Here is a 19,675-nt window from a genome sequence, read left to right as displayed (position 1 = left end):
CTCTCTCTCTGTCACCCTCTCACTCACTCTCTGTCTGTCACCCTCACCCACTCTCTCTGTTTTATCTTAACTGCACTATACCTACACCGAAATAACCTATTCTGCTTTCTTCCAGATCTGACTCAAGTTTCCCACGGGGGACATCGGAAGACAGGTAGGGAACACCTCCCCTCCCGTATAGTACCTTGAGGAACTGCGGATCAGGTAAGATCCCAGGCGGGATTGCTGATTTGGAAATTGTTAAGAGGGGGCATCCTGACACTGGTTAATGGGTTCTGGCTTTTTTTTTTTGGTTTGGTTAGTGAGGTCAACACACACACAGTACTTTTCGAAATAAACCTACGGTTCTATGAAAATTTAAGTTTTTGTGTTGAGCAGGGGTGAAGCAAAACGTATTTATTTATTTTATTCTTACAGGACAATGACATGGGTCACGCTATAAATGTACTCCATTCAACACAAGCTCAGGAGAGATTGACATTGATTTTATATATGTATAATACACAGTGGTCAACAAACCCGATCGCCACGGGCGACAAGATTTTGTCCGGTGGCGGACCACATGGTCGCCATGGATGATATACAATCCGCATTTGAACAAGCTAGATTCACTGATAGAAAATATTTAGTTTGTTATAAAACTCACAATAAAGACATCAAACAGGGTTTTCAGAAACCTTTATTCATTACACAATTTAATAAACAAGCTAACCAAATCCGTACCATCATAAAAAAACCATTGGGACATATTAAAACTAGATGCAGATCTTAGACGTATTCTGCAAGAAGGACCAAGAATAGTCTTCAAAAAAGCTAAAACGATTGTATCATCGATTTCCCCAAGTGTATTTCAGTCCATTAGTGAGTAGTCATATCCGTGGCAGCCCCAATGGGTTTTTCTGTTGCGGCCATTGTAATTTCTGTCAGTATGCCAGACCTTTAAAAAAAGTAAAAAGCGCACAGTCAAAAAACTGTTATAAAATTCAAACTTTTATTAATTGTCATACAAGTTTTGTCGTTTACACACTTTGGTGTGGTTGCGGCAAACGTTACGTGGGTCGTACAATCAGACCCTTGAAAACTAGGATATCTGAACATGTTCGGTTAATCACAAGACATGATCTGTCTCATCCAGTATCCAGACATTTCTCAAGCTGTTTGCAAGGCGGTATAATTAATGTTAATTTCTCTGGTTTGGAACATGTGTCTCCACATACCAGGGGAGGAGACAGACTTAATTTCCTCAATCGAAGAGAAATGTATTGGATTTTCACCTTAGATCCAGTCCATCCAAGGGGTATGAACATTGAATGGGAATTAAAATATTTTCTGATATATTGATACTTCATTCTCCTCCCTTGGTGTGCATTGATACGTGCCCAATTCATTGATTTATTTATGGATTCATTCCTTAAATAAGTTGTTCTGGTTGGCTGGCGCACACGCGCAGAAAGGGGTCTGCGCACGCTGCGGGCACCGCCGTGTACCGCGTCAGGGGGCGGAGCCTAGCCGTGATTCTAACACACACACAGAGAGAGGGAGACACACACAGAGACACACACAGAGAGAGAGAGAAGAGGCACAAAGAGACACAGAGAGAGAGAAAGAGAAACACACAGAGAGAGACACAGAGAGAGAGAGACACACACACACACACACAGAGCGAGAGACACAGAGAGACAGAAAGAAAGAGACAGAGAGAGAGAGACACAAACACACACACACACACAGAGAGACACACACAAAGAGAGCCTGAGAGACAGACACACAGAGAGACACAGACAGACACACAGACAGAGACAGACTGACTGACAGACACATAGACTGAGAAATAGACAGAGAGATAGACAGACATAACTCACCGAGTATTAATATAGAGAGGTGTGTGCTACCTGGGATATATTCAGAGAATATTAGAACACGGAGATCCCTTCGGGGCGCATTCCACCTAAAAAAAAAAATGAATGTAATATTGGTATTTAGTCAAATTAAACTTTGATAGCTATACTAAAATAAATATGTGACAAGTATTATTGGATTCCACTCTTATCACAGGGAAACCCAACTTGTGCTCCAAACCGCGGGAGAAGCAATTCCAGGCGTGCAAGGGAGAGGGCGGTGTGGAGCAACCAGGATCCCTTCATAAGGAGAAATAAATCCTAAATGTACAGGCCAAGGCTGTCAGAGAAAGGAAAACTGTCTTCAGGGAGCAGAATACTGATGTGGAAGTCGGGTTTTGCATACAAATATCCCAAGAATTAACTCATTAAAAAAATGTATCTATGTATAACCCCTCCCGTGCATGGAAGGGGATACAGGCGTATACAGGAGATGCTTCTATAGCCAGCATTGAACACTGAAGCAACGACTCACTACTTCACCAACTTACAATATGTTCTTTTAGACCGGGACTCAAGGAGAAACTTCCCACTTTAAAGGGCAGCTCCCTAACTGCAAGGGTGTGAGTTTCTGGGATTCCAACTCAGAGGGGGCCCCCATGTGAGTTTCCGCCATCCCATCTTGGAGGGGGTCCCTGAGTGTGTGTGGGACCCCACATCTAGAGGGACACCACCCCTAACCCCCCCCCCCCCCTCCTCCCCCGTGTGAGTGTCTGGAATCTCATCCACAGAAGGGGCTGCGTGACTGCCTCCTCCACAGAAACATTACATTGCAGGGCTTTTTTGGGGTACTCACCGTGTTGTGTTTGAGCAGGGACAGGCTACACAGCGCTTGTGTCTCTGCTGCTTTCATCATGCCAATCTCCTTAATTTTGAGTATGTACTGCCTCATCTGCTCCTTAATCAGCATCTCCACACACCTACAGGGGAAGCACAAGGACAATCGGGTTACAGAGCCTTCCACTTAACCCCTTGCTTTATAACAAGTCCCTGACCCCTCTGGCAAGGAAGGGGTGAATAGAGGTGGCATCCCTAACCCCGTCTGAGATGGGCAAACCGTAGTCTTCAAAATATCCACCCCGTTTTATTTCATTATTTCCCCCAAGTTCCCTTTAAAAACCCCACAAATGTATTCCCAATGAATTCTTCGGCAGGAAACCATTAGTTTGCGACTTGGTCAATTAGCTGGAAAACAAAAACATTTCTTATGGAAACATGAGAACACGGGAGATTACAGCTCTGAAGTGCGACAGCAGGGCCCACGGGGATAGGACAGAATCACTGTGCAGATCATACGAGAAAGTCGTCTTATCCGGTACTACACACCGCAGCGTCAGACACAGGAGCTTGTCTTCTGAGCTTACTATCTCAGTTTTTGGGTGGTCACATGGTGCCGGCACTGCACACCCACTTCAAAGGCAGTGAATTAACCACTAGACTCCCCTTCCCTTAATCCGTTTACAACGGGTGCAGCCTCCGACCAAGGCCCCTATCCGGGCTGAATTGCTCGAGAAGATTTTACCTCTTTTAAGGCAGAACCCCCCCCCCCCAAATAAAACCTACACGAGTTTAGCGCATAACAGTATTTTGCTCCCTTGATTGTCTCAATCTGCAGCAGCGCAGATCACGACGGTAACTTTGAGACTGCGCTGGGCCTGGGAGGGAGCGACATTCTGACTTCCCGGTCCTTCAATATTTCAACAGCTCATATCGAAGCAAATAAATAACATGCCCTGAATGGGCGGAAGGAAAGGGACAGGCGGGCGCCTGAATTAGGCTGTGATTTTACCAAAAAACGCCGGCATAATCGAAACCTTACGTGATGGTTTTGGAAACCTCCTTCAGGGTGGTCTGTAGGTCATAGTTGGCTGGACAGCGCAGGAGGTAGGGCGCGAAGATGATGGCCAAGGAATTTGAGGACATGCGGTTCGCATCTTCCATCACAGCCACTCTGCAAAATAGGGTGGCGTTAGAGAATGCCCCACAATGCATTGCCCTGCTGGGCTCTCAGCAGGCATGGGGCTATCTGAGCCCGTGTTTCCAGGGCTGCTTAGCAGACGGAGCCTTCCAGGTGTGACCCTCACTGCCCAGTTATTAGAGCACTGTAACATGCACCTCTTCATCTCTGCACTTCCCTATAATGCAATGGGGCTCAGCTCCCATCCTCAAGCTCCCCCAACAAGTCCGGTTTTCAGGATATCCCTGCTTCAGCACAGGTGGCTCAATCAGTCCCTGCTTCAGCACAGGTGGCTCTATCAGAGGCTTCGACTGAGCCACCTGTGCTCAAGCTGGGATATCCTGAAAACCTGACCTGTTGGGGGGGGGGGGGAGGGGGCTTCGGGACTGGAGTTGAGCACCCTTGCTATAATGGATCTGTACATTCTTCCTAACTAATGTGATTCCTGAGCGGCCAGCACTGCTTACAGATATGAGGAAAATGCCCTGTGGTTACACAGCCACACCTCACTATATGCAGGAAGACACAGGAAGGAATCCCTGTGCAAAGCAATACATTCTCTCCATCTGTGGTCTGTGGGGGGGACAATACATTGGGTTTGCTATTGCTTAGCAAGTCCTCTTGGGGTTAAAGGGTTAAAGGCAAAGTGTGTGTGTGTGTGTGTGTGTGTGTGTGTGTGTGTGTGTGTGTGTGTGTGTGTGTGTGTGTGTGTGTGTGTGTGTGTGTGTGTGTGTGTGTGTGTGTGTGTGTGTGTGTGTGTGTGTGTGTGTGTGTGTGTGTGTGTATATATATATATATATATATATATATATAATGCCATATAAATAATACATATATACAGTATTGGGAATAAATAACACACACAATCCCCGATTCTCTGATGCAGGCCTCATCCGTACGTCTATAAGAGAGGAAACAGCCATTTAAAAAGTGTACGAAAGTCTACAGACTGATTATCTCCGGGGAGATGCACACAGAATTTAGGTTGATTAAATCTTAGATTTAAAATTATATTATGTGTATTAAAACAATACACTGACAAGTGAGGGACTCATTTGAACACAGAGTTGGGGCCCGCTCCTGTATGCCCAGGAACACTCCTAGCAGCACACTGACATTGAGCACTACAGGTCTGCATCCTCCCCTGCAATCACACAAAGGGGTTTGCAACCTCTCCTGCATCTTACTTGACAAGGTGAAAGATCAGCCTCTCCAGAGTGTTGTAATGGGCCTGGGGAAGCTGTCCCAGAACTTTGTAGATGGCACACAGCTGTTCCTGCTTCCCAGGGAGCTCTAAAGGGAGAAGGCAAAGCAATAGATGGGTAACGGAGACGTGGGAGAGGTTTACTAAACACCTTCAGTGCTAGAGAGGCCGGACACCTTGTTCTGCAGTGCATGGCAGACCCCTCAGGCGCTACAAGGGTTAGTGGAGATAAAGAAGTAAATGTCTGTTCGTCTAGTGTGGCACAGATCCTGGAGTCTGACTCTCCTACTGCAGGGCATCACAGACCAAAGGGGACTATGGACCATGACGCCTGTCATTCCCACTGCAGGTGACAGTGGCACAGACAGAAGGCACCCATGTCCCACTGAGCCTGACCCAGAGTCCGTACCCCTGGTAAAAAGAGGCAGACATAATAGTCCTATGGCCCATGGAGTGTGTCACACCAACCACTGGGTGACAGTGACAAACAGGAGAGACCTATGGCCCATGTGGTCTGTCCCTCAACTTGAAGCTGACAGACGTACAGACATAACTTATGGCCCACTGAGTCTGTCGCTTCACCAGCAGAGTGACAAAGACTGAAAGGATTTCTGTTCACCAAGTCTAACACAGAGATAAGAGGCCTATGGCCCATGCAATATCTCCCTTTCCACAGTGACACAAACAAAAGGGACTTTTAGCCGGTGGAGTCTGTCCCTCCAACATTAAAATGAAACAGACCGAGTAGATGTTCCACTGAGTGTGACCCAAAAATAAGGCGCATACGGCATCGCTCCCTTTCACCTCAGGGTGACAAAGTATCTCTGGCCAATGGAGTCTACGCCTCCCACCATAGGATAAAGCACAAAGGTACTGTAGATCTCTCCTGCCCATCCAGGATTTCGTGTTCTGCAGTGGAGATCCTCTCTGCAATTTGTCACTAAGCCCCGCGACTCTACAGAGGGAGGGTTACCTTCCTCTCTGCACTTACCCACGGCTCGTAGGAACTCGTTGTACTGAGCGAAGGTCATGAGTGGCTCCGGGAGCTCACGCAACCACTGCTTCAGGATGCCAGTGATGACGTGGATGGGGTAATTATCCAGTTTCACAGAGCTGGGGTCTGTCCAGAAGGGAGACAGAAAACATGTGAGAAAACAAGAGGACTTGTAATGACCGATCCCCATCACCCTTTTATAGGCACTATCCGCGGAGCACAAATACAGAGAAAACATTTTAGATACATGGAAATATTGTTTTTTTTCTCCTCACAAAAATAAGTATTAGGCTGCGGCCACGCTGCCTGCGCTGCACGCACCTGCGAATTCTCCGGTCTACAGAGAGCTGCAAGGGGAAAGACAGGGGGGGGGGGCATTACTGGGGCGCGGCCGTGACATCACCTGGCAGGTTCGCCCTCATTGGCTAAACCGCCGGTGGGCGTGGCCTAGCGCTCTGTCGCTAGTTCCTATCTCAATTTTCATGTGTACCTCAAAAACTCGCAGCGGGCCCGGCCCCATTGTGGGGCGGCTCTTGTCCCTGCAGCGTCCGCCACAGCGGTCGCTGCAGTAGCCAGCGGGGACCTGGCCTTATGAAAACATTTTGGTAAGCTGAAGTGTGTCGTTGTGTAGTCTGCCAGGAAAAAAGTTAAGAGTAATTAAATGTGTTAAAGACGATTACAGGCAGTCCTCGTTTTACAGCGCTTCGCTTTACAACGAATGGCTTATCCAGCGCTATGCAATGCATAACTATGTTCATTTTTACAACGCCAAAACGGCTTATCCAGCGCTCTTACGATGCTTTGCAACGTTGTTTATGTGTATGTGTGTATGTATAAATATATATATATATACACATAAACAACGTTGCAAAGCGTCGTAAGAGCATATATATAATATTATATTATATTACATAATATATTATTTATTATGTTATATTATATATATATATATATATAATACAGTATATACACTATATAATGTATGTGTGTGCTGCATATCTTATTGCCTGTGTAAAATATTTGGTGTATTTTAGTGTTAAAAATGCCTTCAGGAACGGAACCTTTCATTTAAACAGTGTTCCTGTGGGAAAACGTGTTTCGCTTTACAACGTTTCGCTATCCAACGCCATTTTGAGTAACGCATTGTGTCGGATAACCGAGGACTGCCTGTATATTATTCCACTGTTTAAAGGGTCAGTCCCTCCTAGGACCAAAATGTACTACTGACCGTGAGATGTTTAAGGGGTCACACCTGGGTGACTTATGCCTTTTTAAAAAAACAAAAATATATAACACCTATAAGTATTTATTATTCATTATTTCAAGTTCCTTTGTAAACACGATGAGCTGAGATTTGGGAGGGGGGGGGCGATTTCCTCTGGCTTCCCTTTTGTCTGATTTCACCATGTGCTGAACAGGAGTTTGCACAGGCAAAGCCCCCTCCTCCCTTATCTTTATTGGCTCTCACAGGGTGGCCAGAGGTTGAGTAAACACTGCTGAGAAGCATCCTCCCTCCTTTAAATGCTTTATTTCCCAAATAATGACAGCAGCCAATGTTTTGCTTTGAGCCCAGTTACTGTATGTTACAGGAAAATGACATTCTTTACAAAAATGTAGTTTCATTGTGAACTGCCAGGGATTGCACATTTAAATGATAATATCTTATTTGTCCCTAAATGTGTGCCTCCCCCGGTTCCCTCACAATCCCAGCGCACCGTTCTCCAGGGACTGTTTGAGCTCTCGCATGCGATTGGCTGCCCCACACTTCCGGTAGATGCCCTCCGTGTGCAGGCCGTACATCTCCAGGTACTCTAAGAGCATCTCCATGACAACGGGCACCGAGGACGTCTCACTGATCAGGTCCCCCACGTGCACCCCGAAGTGATGGTTTCCCAGGTTCTGAGGGAGGGATCAGTGTTACCACGGCAACAAGGAGGTGTTCCCTCTGTTACCCAAGAGGATTGAGAAGGTCGGGGCGAGAGAGAAGGCCGGGGCAAAAGAGAAGGGAGGGTGGGGGGGAGAGAAAAGGTTGGGGCGAGAGAGAAAGGGGGCGAGTGAGAAGGGAGGGTGAGACAGAAGCGGGTTGCGGTTGAGGATGGGGTGAGAGAATGGGGGGTGTAACATGTGAGCGCTGCAAGAGGGTTTGACACGTCACACAGCTCACACTCTTCCCTCCCTCCCCCCTGATGTACCTTCCTCCCTCCCTTCCCCCTGATATAACTTCCTCCCTCCCCCTCCCTATGTACCTTCCTCCCTCCCGCCAAGTCGCAGGAGCTCTGGATGGTGCTGGCTTCGCTGATCTTGGACGGGTTCCTCTGGAGTTTGTTCCTGGAAGGTGAAACAACACACATATATACACACACCCTGCTTGTATTTCCAACCCCCCCCCCCTCATCCATGTATTTCAACCCCCTTGCACAGATGTGTATATATACCCCCTATTTGTATGCATACACAGACACACACACACATATATTTGTATGCATGTACAAATTCATATACATACTTCTGCATTTTGAAGGTGTATGTATTATAAATAAATATACATTCCTTTACTAAGGAAAAATATATATTACTATACAGGAAACATATCGCAGACATGACCAGTCCATGCTCAGCCTCTCTCTCTGATAAGTGAATCATACAGATACAAGTACACACAGACCGATATGCCACATATCTGCAGGTCCTTACTCTGTCAGCTTCTCCTTGCTCTCTAGGCTCTCCCCTGGATTCTCCTCCTCGGGCATCACCGCTGCTTCCCCCTGCCCCACCTCGTTCTGCCTTCTCCCTCCTTTCTCCTCTTCTTCTGCCTTCTGCACTCCATCGGAGTTGTCATGTCTCCATTTATGCTCCTCTTCTCGTTCAAGGGCTTCCTGTCTGCTCTTCTCAGACACCATCTCCTTGTACCTGGTAAGACGGATATTATATTAACATTACCATCCAACCACTATTATATTGGGGATTGAAAATTACACTAAAAAGTATTTATAGAAAATACTAAATTATTGTGATCTACTTAGATTTTGCATAGGCTTTGATACGGTTCCACACAAGAGGTTAAAAGCAAATTGGACTCTACAAATATTTGCACCTGGATTGAAAACTGGTTGAAGGATACACAACATAGAGTTGTCGTAAATTGAACTTTTTCAGGTTGGGCTAAAGTCGTGAGTGGAGTACCTCAGGGATCGGTACTGGGACCCCTGCTTTTTAACTTGTTTGTTAATGACCTTGAGGTTGGCATCGAGAGCAAAGTCTCAATCTTGGCTGATGATACTAAATTGTGTAAGGTAGTAGAATCAGAACAGGATGTAATTTCTCTCCAGAAGGACTTGGTGAGACTGGAAACTTGGGCAGGTAAATGGCAGATGAGGTTTAATACAGATACATGTAAGGTTATGCATTTTTGAAACAAGAATAAACAGGAGACTTGCAAATTAAATGGGGATAAATTGGGGGAATCCTTGATGGAGAAGGATTTAGGAGTGCTTGTACACAGCAATAGTGCCCAAAGTCATGCAGTAACTGCAAAGGCAAACAAGATCTTATCTTACAATAAATGGGCAATGGATGGAAGGGAAGTCCATGCTCAGTCACTCTCTCTGATAAGTGAATCATACAGATACAAGTACACACAGACCGATATGCCACATATCTGCAGGTCCTTACTCTGTCAGCTTCTCCTTGCTCTCTAGGCTCTCCCCTGGATTCTCCTTCTCGGGCATCACCTTTGCTTCCCCCTGCCCCACCTCGTTCTGCCTTCTCCCTCCTTTCTCCTCTTCTTCTGCCTTCTGCACTCCATCGGAGTTGTCATGTCTCCATTTATGCTCCTCTTCTCGTTCAAGGGCTTCCTGTCTGCTCTTCTCAGACACTATCTCCTTGTACCTGGTAAGACGGATATTATATTAACATTACCATCCAACCACTAATATATTGGGGATTGAAAATTACACTAAAAAGTATTTATAGAAAATACTAAATTATTGTGATCTACTTAGATTTTGCATAGGCTTTGATACGGTTCCACACAAGAGGTTACTGTACAAAATAAAGCAAATTGGACTCTAAAAATATTTGCACCTGGATTGAAAACTGGTTGAAGGATACACAACATAGAGTTGTCGTAAATGGAACTTTTTCAGGTTGGGCTAAAGTCGTGAGTGGAGTACCTCAGGGATCGGTACTGGGACCCCTGCTTTTTAACTTGTTTGTTAATGACCTTGAGGTTGGCATCGAGAGCAAAGTCGCAATCTTTGCTGATGATACTAAATTGTGTAAGGTAGTAGAATCAGAGCAGGATGTAATTTCTCTCCAGAAGGACTTGGGGAGACTGGAAACTTGGGCAGGTAAATGGTAGATGAGGTTTAATACAGATAAATGTAAGGTTATGCATTTGAGAAACAAGAATAAACAGGAGACTTGCAAATTAAATGGGGATAAATTGGGGGAATCCTTGATGGAGAAGTATTTAGGAGTGCTTGTACACAGCAATAGTGCCCAAAGTCATGCAGTAACTGCAAAGGCAAACAAGATCTTATCTTACAATAAATGGGCAATGGATGGAAGGGAAGTCCATGCTCAGTCACTCTCTCTGATAAGTGAATCATACAGATACAAGTACACACAGACCGATATGCCACATATCTGCAGGTCCTTACTCTGTCAGCTTCTCCTTGCTCTCTAGGCTCTCCTCGGGCATCACCTCTGCTTCCCCCTGCCCCACCTCGTTCTGCCTTCTCCCTCCTTTCTCCTCTTCTTCTGCCTTCTGCATGCCATCAGAGTTGTCATGTCTCCATTTATGCGCCTCTTCTCGTTCAAGGGCTTCCTGTCTCCTCTTCTCAGACACCATCTCCTTGTACCTGGTAAGACGGATATTATATTAACATTACCATCCAACCACTATTATATTGGGGATTGAAAATTACACTAAAAAGTATTTATAGAAAATACTAAATTATTGTGATCTACTTAGATTTTGCATAGGCTTTGATACGGTTCCACACAAGAGGTTAATGTACAAAATAGTGTACAGCAATAGTGCCCAAAGTCATGCAGTAACTGCAAAGGCAAACAAGATCTTATCTTACAATAAATGGCCAATGGATTTAAGGGAAGTAAACATAATTATGCCCCTTTACAAAGCATTAGTAAGACCACACCTTTAATATGGAGTACAATTGTAGGCACCAGTCCTTAGAAAAGACATTATAAATTGGAGAAAGTGCAGAGAAGAGCCACCAAATTAATACATGGGACAAATAATCTGATTTATGAGGAGAGGCTAGCTAAATTCGATTTTTTTACATTAGAAAAGAGGCAGCTAAGAGGGGATATGATAATTTTGAAAATGTGGAATTCATTACCCATGGAGACTGTGATGGCAGATACAATAGATGTGTAAAAAAAAGGTTGGACATCTTTTTAGAAAGGAAATACAGGGATATACCAAATAAGTATACATGGGAAAGATGTTGATCCAGGGAGTAATGTGATTGCCAATTCTTGGAGTCAGGAATGGACTTATTTTTCCCCTAATGAGATATCATTAGATGATATTTTACTGGGGTTTTTTGTTTGCCTTTCTATGGATCAATATACTGTAAATAGGGTTATAGGATAAAGTATCTGTCATCCACATTTAGCGTAGGTTGAACTTGATGGACGAATGTGTAACATCCCATAGAACATAACACAGGTAGTAAGTCACAAAAAGTGACACCTTGGCAGCTCCTGCCGTGTTAATCTCTAATGTTTCATTTCAACTAAATCTTGATTTTCTGCCGAGTTTGCATCTGTTTATTACCATATTTCACCGGCATAATCTGTTACCATGGCAACACCTGCCTTCTTAATGTGGGTGAATGGTGGCGGACATTGCTCACCCGCCATTTCTTTCTTTTCATTAATGTTACATCGTGGATGATACATCGGAGTACACACAGGTACAGTAGTCAACAAGCTTAGCTAATCAGAAATCAGACTATTATATATACATTCATACAGATATATATATATATGTAATCACCACTATTATTAAGGTTATGGTGGGTAAAAAAAAGTGACAAAAACCCTCCACAGTAAAGCATACAGCAACTGTAAATATTACTGTATGTTCATTTGCATGTCTTAGACAGGTCTGCAACCCTGTCTTTCCCCATTGTCGCCCAGCATACAGCGCTTCCACTGCAGCAAGGGATACTGGGAAATGACATGCAAATGAACACTCAGTGCCACCTTTTGTCTCAAGCTCGTATTACACAAGCAAATCCTCAAGCCAATGCATGCTGTTTTAAACACAGCTTTTAGACAGAGGCTGGGATGAGATGCAAAGCCATTAAACCCACTCACAGACATGTTTCAACCTTGATGGGTATCATCAGTGTGAGGTTGGTCTTAATGGCTAAGCAGGTTTGAGACTAGACTAGGTAATCACCACTATTATTAAGGTTATGGTGGGTAAAAAAAGTGACAAAAACCCTCCACAGTAAAGCATAAAGCAACTGTAAATATTACTGTATGTTCATTTGCATGTCTTAGACAGGTCTGCAACCCTGTCTTTCCCCATTATCGCCCAGCATACAGCGCTTCCACTGCAGCAAGGGTTGCAGACCTGTCTAAGACATGCAAATGAACATACAGTAATATTTACAGTTGTTTTATATATATGTATATATATATATGTATATATCTATGTATATATCTATGTATATATATATATATATATATATATATATATATATATATATATATATATATATATATATATATATATATATATATATATATATATATATATATATATATATATGTATATGTGTATGCAACAGATGCTACTCTTAGTGGATTGCAGCCATTTTAATCTCCCCACGAGACAAATTTTCGGCAACTCATATTTACAAAATTCAATTTTTTTTCTTAATGAGCGGGGTTGCTGCAAACCGCAGCAATGCTAAAAATGAGAGAAGGCGGTTACATTTCACGGTGAGAAGAGCACATTACTGCTTTAAAACCACTGCCCCCCATGTCCGTCCCCATCCCTCCCCCCCCGTACCTCCGTCGCTGCAAGTAGCCTCTGCACAGGGCCTGGAGCAGCGTGATATCTTGAATGTGTCTCCTGTACTTCCGTCGCTGGCTGCATCCCCTCCACAAAGCGTGGATAAACGCCACGGCACTCTGCCTGTGGTCCAGCTGCCGTCTTACACGGAACGACCTCCAGCGTGTCTGCAGAGGCACACACATGGCAAAGCAGCAGGTCGCCATATCCAGGCATGGAGCAATGGATGCTGCGCGCTAACCCACACACTGCCAAAGTGGTCTTAAAGCAATTTGGTAACAGAGGCAGCTCCTTATCGCAGAAGAAGCAGGCACCAGTTATGAGTTATCAAAGTTTGAGGTCTCATCCCTGAAATGTTAGTGTTTGAAATGCAGTGAAGTTCCAGCCACGGAACATTCTAAAGATGCATTTTTTGTAAAGATGATCAAGACTATGGCGACCGTCACGGCATTCTGTGACAAAAGGCATATGGTGGCTCAGGAATAGGTGGGACTCTACAATGTGGGATATTGTACCCGGGTCTCCAACACCCTTTTATATTAAAGATCCTAAGAAAACCTCAGAAATCTCTGCAGATACTCATGAGATCTCAAAAGCGGATCAATCTTTGAACTCCCACCTATGTCCATTAAACTTTAGAGTTCACTTATGTCTTATTTGGTATGTCACTGGCACTTACCGAGGCCCCTACCCCCAACACGGGCTCCCCCACAAGCCTCACTCCCCCATAGTAATGGCCAATAGCCCTATTAGCCACTTATTGGCTGCTGGTTAATATAAACACATTATATACGTTAAACGCTGAAATAACAGACATTGATATAAACTAAACTGACTATATAATCTATTCCATAGAGTCCCAATGTGGTTACCGAGGCTCTCAGGGAGGTTTTTTAGGGACTGATCAGGATAAATATGATAAATGTTAGTATTTCGCTGCCTCAGCAGGTTCTGCTCTTTAAAAAAATCTTTTAAGTGTTATGTAGCCCTGTTTCCCCGTAAACAAGATGGCTACAGGTGCTGCCCTTTACCTGTTGGCTCACAGGGTCTTAAGCCTCCGCCACGGGGAGCCTAGGGTGATATACTTACAACCTTGGTGCAGCGCCTCCACCTGAGAGGGATCCCAACGTAGTGGGAGGAGCCCCTCACAGGACCCAAACAATGAACACACACAATGTAAAATAGAAAGGCCTTTACTGTAACATATCTTATACTCTATAATACCTTATAACTCTATGTGACTAAAGATACAACTGCCACACGCCTCACACGGCTGTACCCCACCACCGTGTAACCCACACTGTGTCCAGAGAATCCCAGTCCCACAAGGTCCCACACCCACCCCAATGTGTGTGACTGCGCGGCCCACTAAATGGAGTGTAGTACAGTTGGTGCACGTTCTGTAAGGTACCTGCCGGGTGCTCCAGCAACCGGACGCGCCGACTGAACAGACAAGGGATGCGTTGATCCAACGATAGCCTCCGCGACGAGTCTGCCTCCGCGTGGGGTGGTTTCCCGCTGGAGTGTCCCACCTTGATGACAGTCTTTGTCAGCAGGAGTGATCTGGTCCCAGGTCCCAGCTGTGTCCCTGATCTATTTACTAGCTAGTGGGGCAGGGTCCCTACCTAAGGGCCTGTCCCTGTAGCAGCTACAAACTAATTGGTGGAGCCGGGGCCTAGCTGGGGCCTAGGGGGAATCTGGCCTAGAGCAGAGGGTCACAGACCCCTGTTCACATACCTCCTACCCCTGTCCTGTCCCAGCACTTACTGACACTTCCTATTCCAGCCACAAAATAGTATCTCCTGCAGGAGACCTAGCCGAGCGATTGGCTCCCTGGCGTCGTGTGGTACTCCTGCCCCTAAGCACCTATGGGCCGCCATGTGCGCTCACTCCACTGCGCATGTGCAACCCTTCAATGGCCGCCACGCACTTTCTGCGCGAGCCTTTGCGCATGCGTATGCACCAATCCAACATGGCGGCACCCTGCAGAGGGGCCGCTGGCGAGCTCGCCGCCACCCGCAACCACACGGCAGCAGCGGAGTTAAGAGGAGAGAGGGCGGGGAACCGGGGAGCCAGAGGGGACCTGGCTACAGTTAGAAATTATGTCTCCATTAATCTCTTGCTTCAGATGTTACCATGGTAAACTTTATACAGCACTGGGCCCTGGGGAGAGCTCTATTTTAACCTCCCAGACACTTAATATTGCATAAGCTTCTATCTCCTGAACAAAGCATCAGATTTTAAAAATAAAAACCGTGTTGGAAAGAGCAATCCGTGTTTTTTTAATATAATTTATTTTTTAAACTATATACAGGGAAAAACAAAACAAACAAAAAAAACAAGGTTTGAATACGTAGTATGATTAATCCTTTCACTGCCGGAGATGCCTGCAACACATTGTTCCCTGACAGTGAAAGGTTTAAGCCAGGGGTAAGCAAGCTTTGTCTGCACCCACAAGAAGCCGCCGGAGACAAAGTAAGAGCCTTACAGAGGCCTCGCGCTCTCCCCCGGCATTTAATTTAAATGTTGTGGGGAAGAGCATGGGGCTTCTAAGCGCCGCACTCTGAAAATGTTGTGCCCCCCAGTTTGCGCACCCCTGGGTTAGGCCTCGGATTGTGCTCTATGCAGGGTGCAGCGGTCATCCAGCTAACACTAGGGTGTTGACCTCATCTGTATGCTCACAGCAGCGAGTTTCATTCTCAGGAAGGCTTTCCTGTCCATGACCATCCTGAAAAAGCTCTGAAGGAGGATGATTGTGACAGGGTGAAGTCATTCGCTGTCAATTATGCATGGGAAACATACCTCTGACGTCTGAAACCACCAGTCAGAGGGTTAACACAGAGATACCTGGGCATCAGGGCTGAGTTAAGGTAGCTGTCAGGCAGCTGTATAAGATGCCAGACCTGAGCAGGAAGGGAGAGAGACTTTTCCAAACCAGGAAGTACGCCGGAGGTTCTGCTCCCCCAGACAGAGGTTTGCCACAAGCTGAGACAAGCCTGCTGGACACAGCCCTGTCTACTAGTAACCAGCCTCCTAACCCTGCAGAGGAATTAAAGCTGCTGTTGCAGTATCCAGAAGGGATTACTTGGACTCTCTAGGGACAAAGCTCCCCAAACACAGATAAGGACTTTATATATTTTCACTGCAGATATTTGCATAATCTTGTTTAACCTGGAAGTAGGCTAGCTACCCAGAGGAGAGATAGGGACCTTCTGTATAGTTAGTCCCCTAATGAAGTAGGGTTTTATTTTATGGTTTGTTTGCCTTAAAGGGACAGTGTGCCTAATGTTTATTTGATTGTGGAAAATAAACCACTGGAGTTAAAAGCCTTACTCACTGGTTGGGACTCCTACTGACCCTATTGCGAAGCCGTCCTGCCACAGGTGGTGCGAAGTGGGATCTTGGATGGCCCATGCATCCAAAGGGCACACATTAAAAAAATGGAGGAAATGTTTTTCTCAGTTCCTGCACCAGCAAGCAGGCTCAGCAAACAGAAAAGCTCCTCCACATGCTGGCTCCAGGTGCAGTCTCAGTCAGACCATAGATTCCAAATAAATCGCTGGTGATGCTGCCTAAAATAAAGCCAACAGAAGACCCAGAGGCTTTCCTCTTCTCTTTTAAAAGGGTAGCCACTGCCCAGGGCTGGACAGTTGGTCGCTGGGTAACGACTTTGGCTCCAAACCTCATAGGAGAAACGCAGGCATGCCAACCAGGCTCTACCGGCAGACGAGGCCACGGACTATCAGAGACTAAAGGCTGCCATTCTGGATCATCTAGGCCTCACCCCGGAGACCTACCGGCAGTGGTCCGGACAGTCAAATACACAGAGACAGACCCTGGGCCATAGCCCACCACTTGTGGATACAACCAGAACAGCGTACCAAGGCAGAGATCCTTGAACAGTTGTGCTCGAATTTCATACAGAGACTGGCCCCCTCCTCCTGCTCCTGGGTAAAAAGTAACTTATATACTATATTAGTGAAAGCACTGTATGTTTGCCTGCCTGTCTGGATGTCCGGTGTCCCCTAGCGGCAATCTCATTGGTCCCTTGGCCCGCCCACCCCCGCACACCTCTCATTGGCCTCACACACTCACACCACCCCCTTGGCCCGCCCCCCACACCTCTCATTGGCCTGAGGCGGAGTGACGGGCCAAAGGTACAAAAAAATAAATAAAACACACACAAACACACACACACACACACACACACACACACACCTCTCCCCGCTCCAAATCACCTCTCCCCCCCTCCCCAGCGGCATCACCTCTCCCCCTCCCCGCTCCAAATCACCTCTCCCCCCTCCCCAAATCACCTCTCCCCCCTCCCCAGCGGCATCACCTCTCCCCCTCCCCAAATCACCTCTCCCCCCTCAACGCTCCAAATCACCTCTCCCCCGCTCCAAATCACCTCTCCCCGCTCCAAATCACCTCTCCCCGCTCCAAATCACCTCTCCCCGCTCCAAATCACCTCTCACCGCTCCCCAGCGGCATCACCTCTTCCCCCTCCCCAGCGGCATCACCTCTTCCCCCTCCCCAGCGGCATCACCTCTTTCCCCCTCCCCAGCGGCATCACCTCTCCCCCTCCCCAGCGGCATCACCTCTCCCCCTCCCCGCTCCAAATCACCTCTCCCCCTCCCCAGCGGCATCACCTCTCCCCCCTCACCGCTCCAAATCACCTCTCCCCCTCACCGCTCCAAATCACCTCTCCCCGCTCCAAATCACCTCTCCCCCCTCCCCACTCCAAATCACCTCGCTTCCCGCAGCTGCCACGCGGCGCGTAAGATGGCGGACCCCCTTCCTCCCTCGCGGCGCCGAGTCAGATGTGGCGGCGCCCGGAAGTACAGGTAGGTGTCGCTCCCCACCTCCGGCGCCAAACGGAACTGAGAAAGGGCGCATCAACTGAGGTGTGTGTGTGTGTGTGTGTGTGTGTGTGTGTGTCACTGTCCACTGCCCCCCCTCCTATCCACTGCCCCCCCCTCCTATCCACTGCGTCCCCCCTCCTGTCCACTGCGTCCCCCCTCCTGTCCACTGCGTCCCCCCTCCTGTCCCCCCTCCTGTCCACTGCCCCCCCCTCCTGTCCACTGCCCCCCCCCCCCTCCTGTCCACTGCCCCCCCCCCCCTCCTGTCCACTGCCCCCCCCCCTCCTGTCCACTGCCCCCCCCCCTCCTGTCCACTGCCCCCCCCCCTCCTGTCCACTGCCCCCCCCCCTCCTGTCCACTGCCCCCCCCCCTCCTGTCCACTGCCCCCCCCCCCTCCTGTCCACTGCCCCCCCCTCCTGTCCACTGCCCCCCCCCCTCCTGTCCACTGCCCCCCCCCCCTCCTGTCCACTGCCCCCCCCCTCCTGTCCACTGCCCCCCCCTCCTGTCCACTGCCCCCCCCTCCTGTCCACTGCAGGAAATGCAGGGGGAGGAATCCATGCCTTTGACGCCCCCCCCCTCCCTTTGACGCCCCCCCCCCTCCCTTTGACGCCCCCCCCCTCCCTTTGACGCCCCCCCCCTCCCTTTGACGCCCCCCCCCCCCTCCCTTTGACGCCCCCCCCCCCTCCCTTTGACGCCCCCCCCCCCTCCCTTTGACGCCCCCCCCTCCCTTTGACGCCCCCCCCCCTCCCTTTGACGCCCCCCCCCTCCCTTTGACGCCCCCCCCTCCCTTTGACGCCCCCCCCTCCCTTTGACGCCCCCCCCCTCCCTTTGATGCCCCCCCCTCCCTTTGACGCCCCCCCCCCTCCCTTTGACGCCCCCCCTGCCTTTGACGCCCCCCGCGCACACACTGACTGACTGCCGCACGCACGCGCACACTGACTGACGCGCACACAAACCCTGACTGACGCACGCACACACTGACTGAGGCACACACTGACTGTGTGTGCGTCAGTCAGTCTGTGTGTGTTTGTGTTTCTGCCTCAGACTCACTGACGCGCGAGCAAACACACAGTCACTGACGCACACACGCTACATGAAGCTATAAAGGAGGGAGGGAGGGGGGGGACTGGATTGATGTGAATGGGGGACAAACAGAGAGAGGGGGGAGGAGAGAGAGGAACGGGAACATTACATCCCGGGCAACGCCGGGTCTCTCAGCTAGTTAGTTATATTAGCTATAACTTTTACAATCTAGCGGATCTATACCTGGTTTGTGTATTACTGTGATAGACACTTGGAGCATCCGTTCCGGGAATGAGGCCCCCGCTAAGACTGCATTAAACATCTGGAGCAAACAGGGGGCCAGATGTTTAAGGAATTTCTTATATTAGAGGCCTGAAAAGCCACCTGGACCCGAATCCTTTGACGGCTTCAGCTCCTCAATGACCTGTGTTAATTCCTCAATTGTAGAATCTGCACCTAGGTACTCTCTGTCCAACCTATTCAGTTTTGGCAGGCCCGAGCTCGTCAGGAACTCCCTCAGAGCCATTTTTGTCATTCCATTATGTGCCACTTTTTCTCCACTGTATAGGTCCTCGTAGAACAAGCATGTCAAACTCGCGGCCCGCGGGCACATGCGGCCAACAACTTTGTGTGTGAGTGGGGGGGGGAGGGAGAGTGTGTGTGGGGGGGGGAGGGAGAGTGTG

General features: G+C 47.9%; 1 protein-coding gene across 1 annotated transcript; it reads right to left on the bottom strand.

The window, feature by feature from the left end:
* Nucleotides 1–663: 663 nt before the first annotated feature.
* LOC142477102 (uncharacterized) lies at nt 664–13,316 on the bottom strand. The gene is made up of 11 exons (XM_075582152.1): nt 13,108–13,316; nt 9,726–9,941; nt 8,748–8,963; nt 8,300–8,381; nt 7,769–7,952; nt 6,051–6,179; nt 5,043–5,148; nt 3,718–3,849; nt 2,695–2,818; nt 1,863–1,948; nt 664–937 (listed from the first exon to the last, which is right to left on the bottom strand). Exons 1-10 carry the CDS (start codon nt 13,314–13,316, stop codon nt 1,904–1,906), a joined length of 1,443 nt encoding a protein of 480 aa, XP_075438267.1. The 3' UTR covers nt 664–937; nt 1,863–1,903.
* Nucleotides 13,317–19,675: the final 6,359 nt, after the last annotated feature.

This window comes from Ascaphus truei, unplaced genomic scaffold (genome assembly GCF_040206685.1).
Source record: "Ascaphus truei isolate aAscTru1 unplaced genomic scaffold, aAscTru1.hap1 HAP1_SCAFFOLD_1937, whole genome shotgun sequence".
Taxonomy (NCBI): domain Eukaryota; kingdom Metazoa; phylum Chordata; class Amphibia; order Anura; family Ascaphidae; genus Ascaphus; species Ascaphus truei.
This window is presented reverse-complemented; position numbering and strand designations above follow the sequence as displayed.

Bases quoted from the DNA above. Each gene is read 5' to 3' on its own strand.
- LOC142477102 (XM_075582152.1), bottom strand. From the start codon at position 13,316: ATGGCGACCTGCTGCTTTGCCATGTGTGTGCCTCTGCAGACACGCTGG. The intron at 9,942-13,107 runs GTACGGGGGGGG...CCGTCTTACCAG, and splicing joins GGCTACTTGCAGCGACGGAG to GTACAAGGAGATAGTGTCTG. The intron at 1,949-2,694 runs GTGAGTACCCCA...TTTTTTTTTTAG, and splicing joins CCCTGCTCAAACACAACACG to GTGGAATGCGCCCCGAAGGG.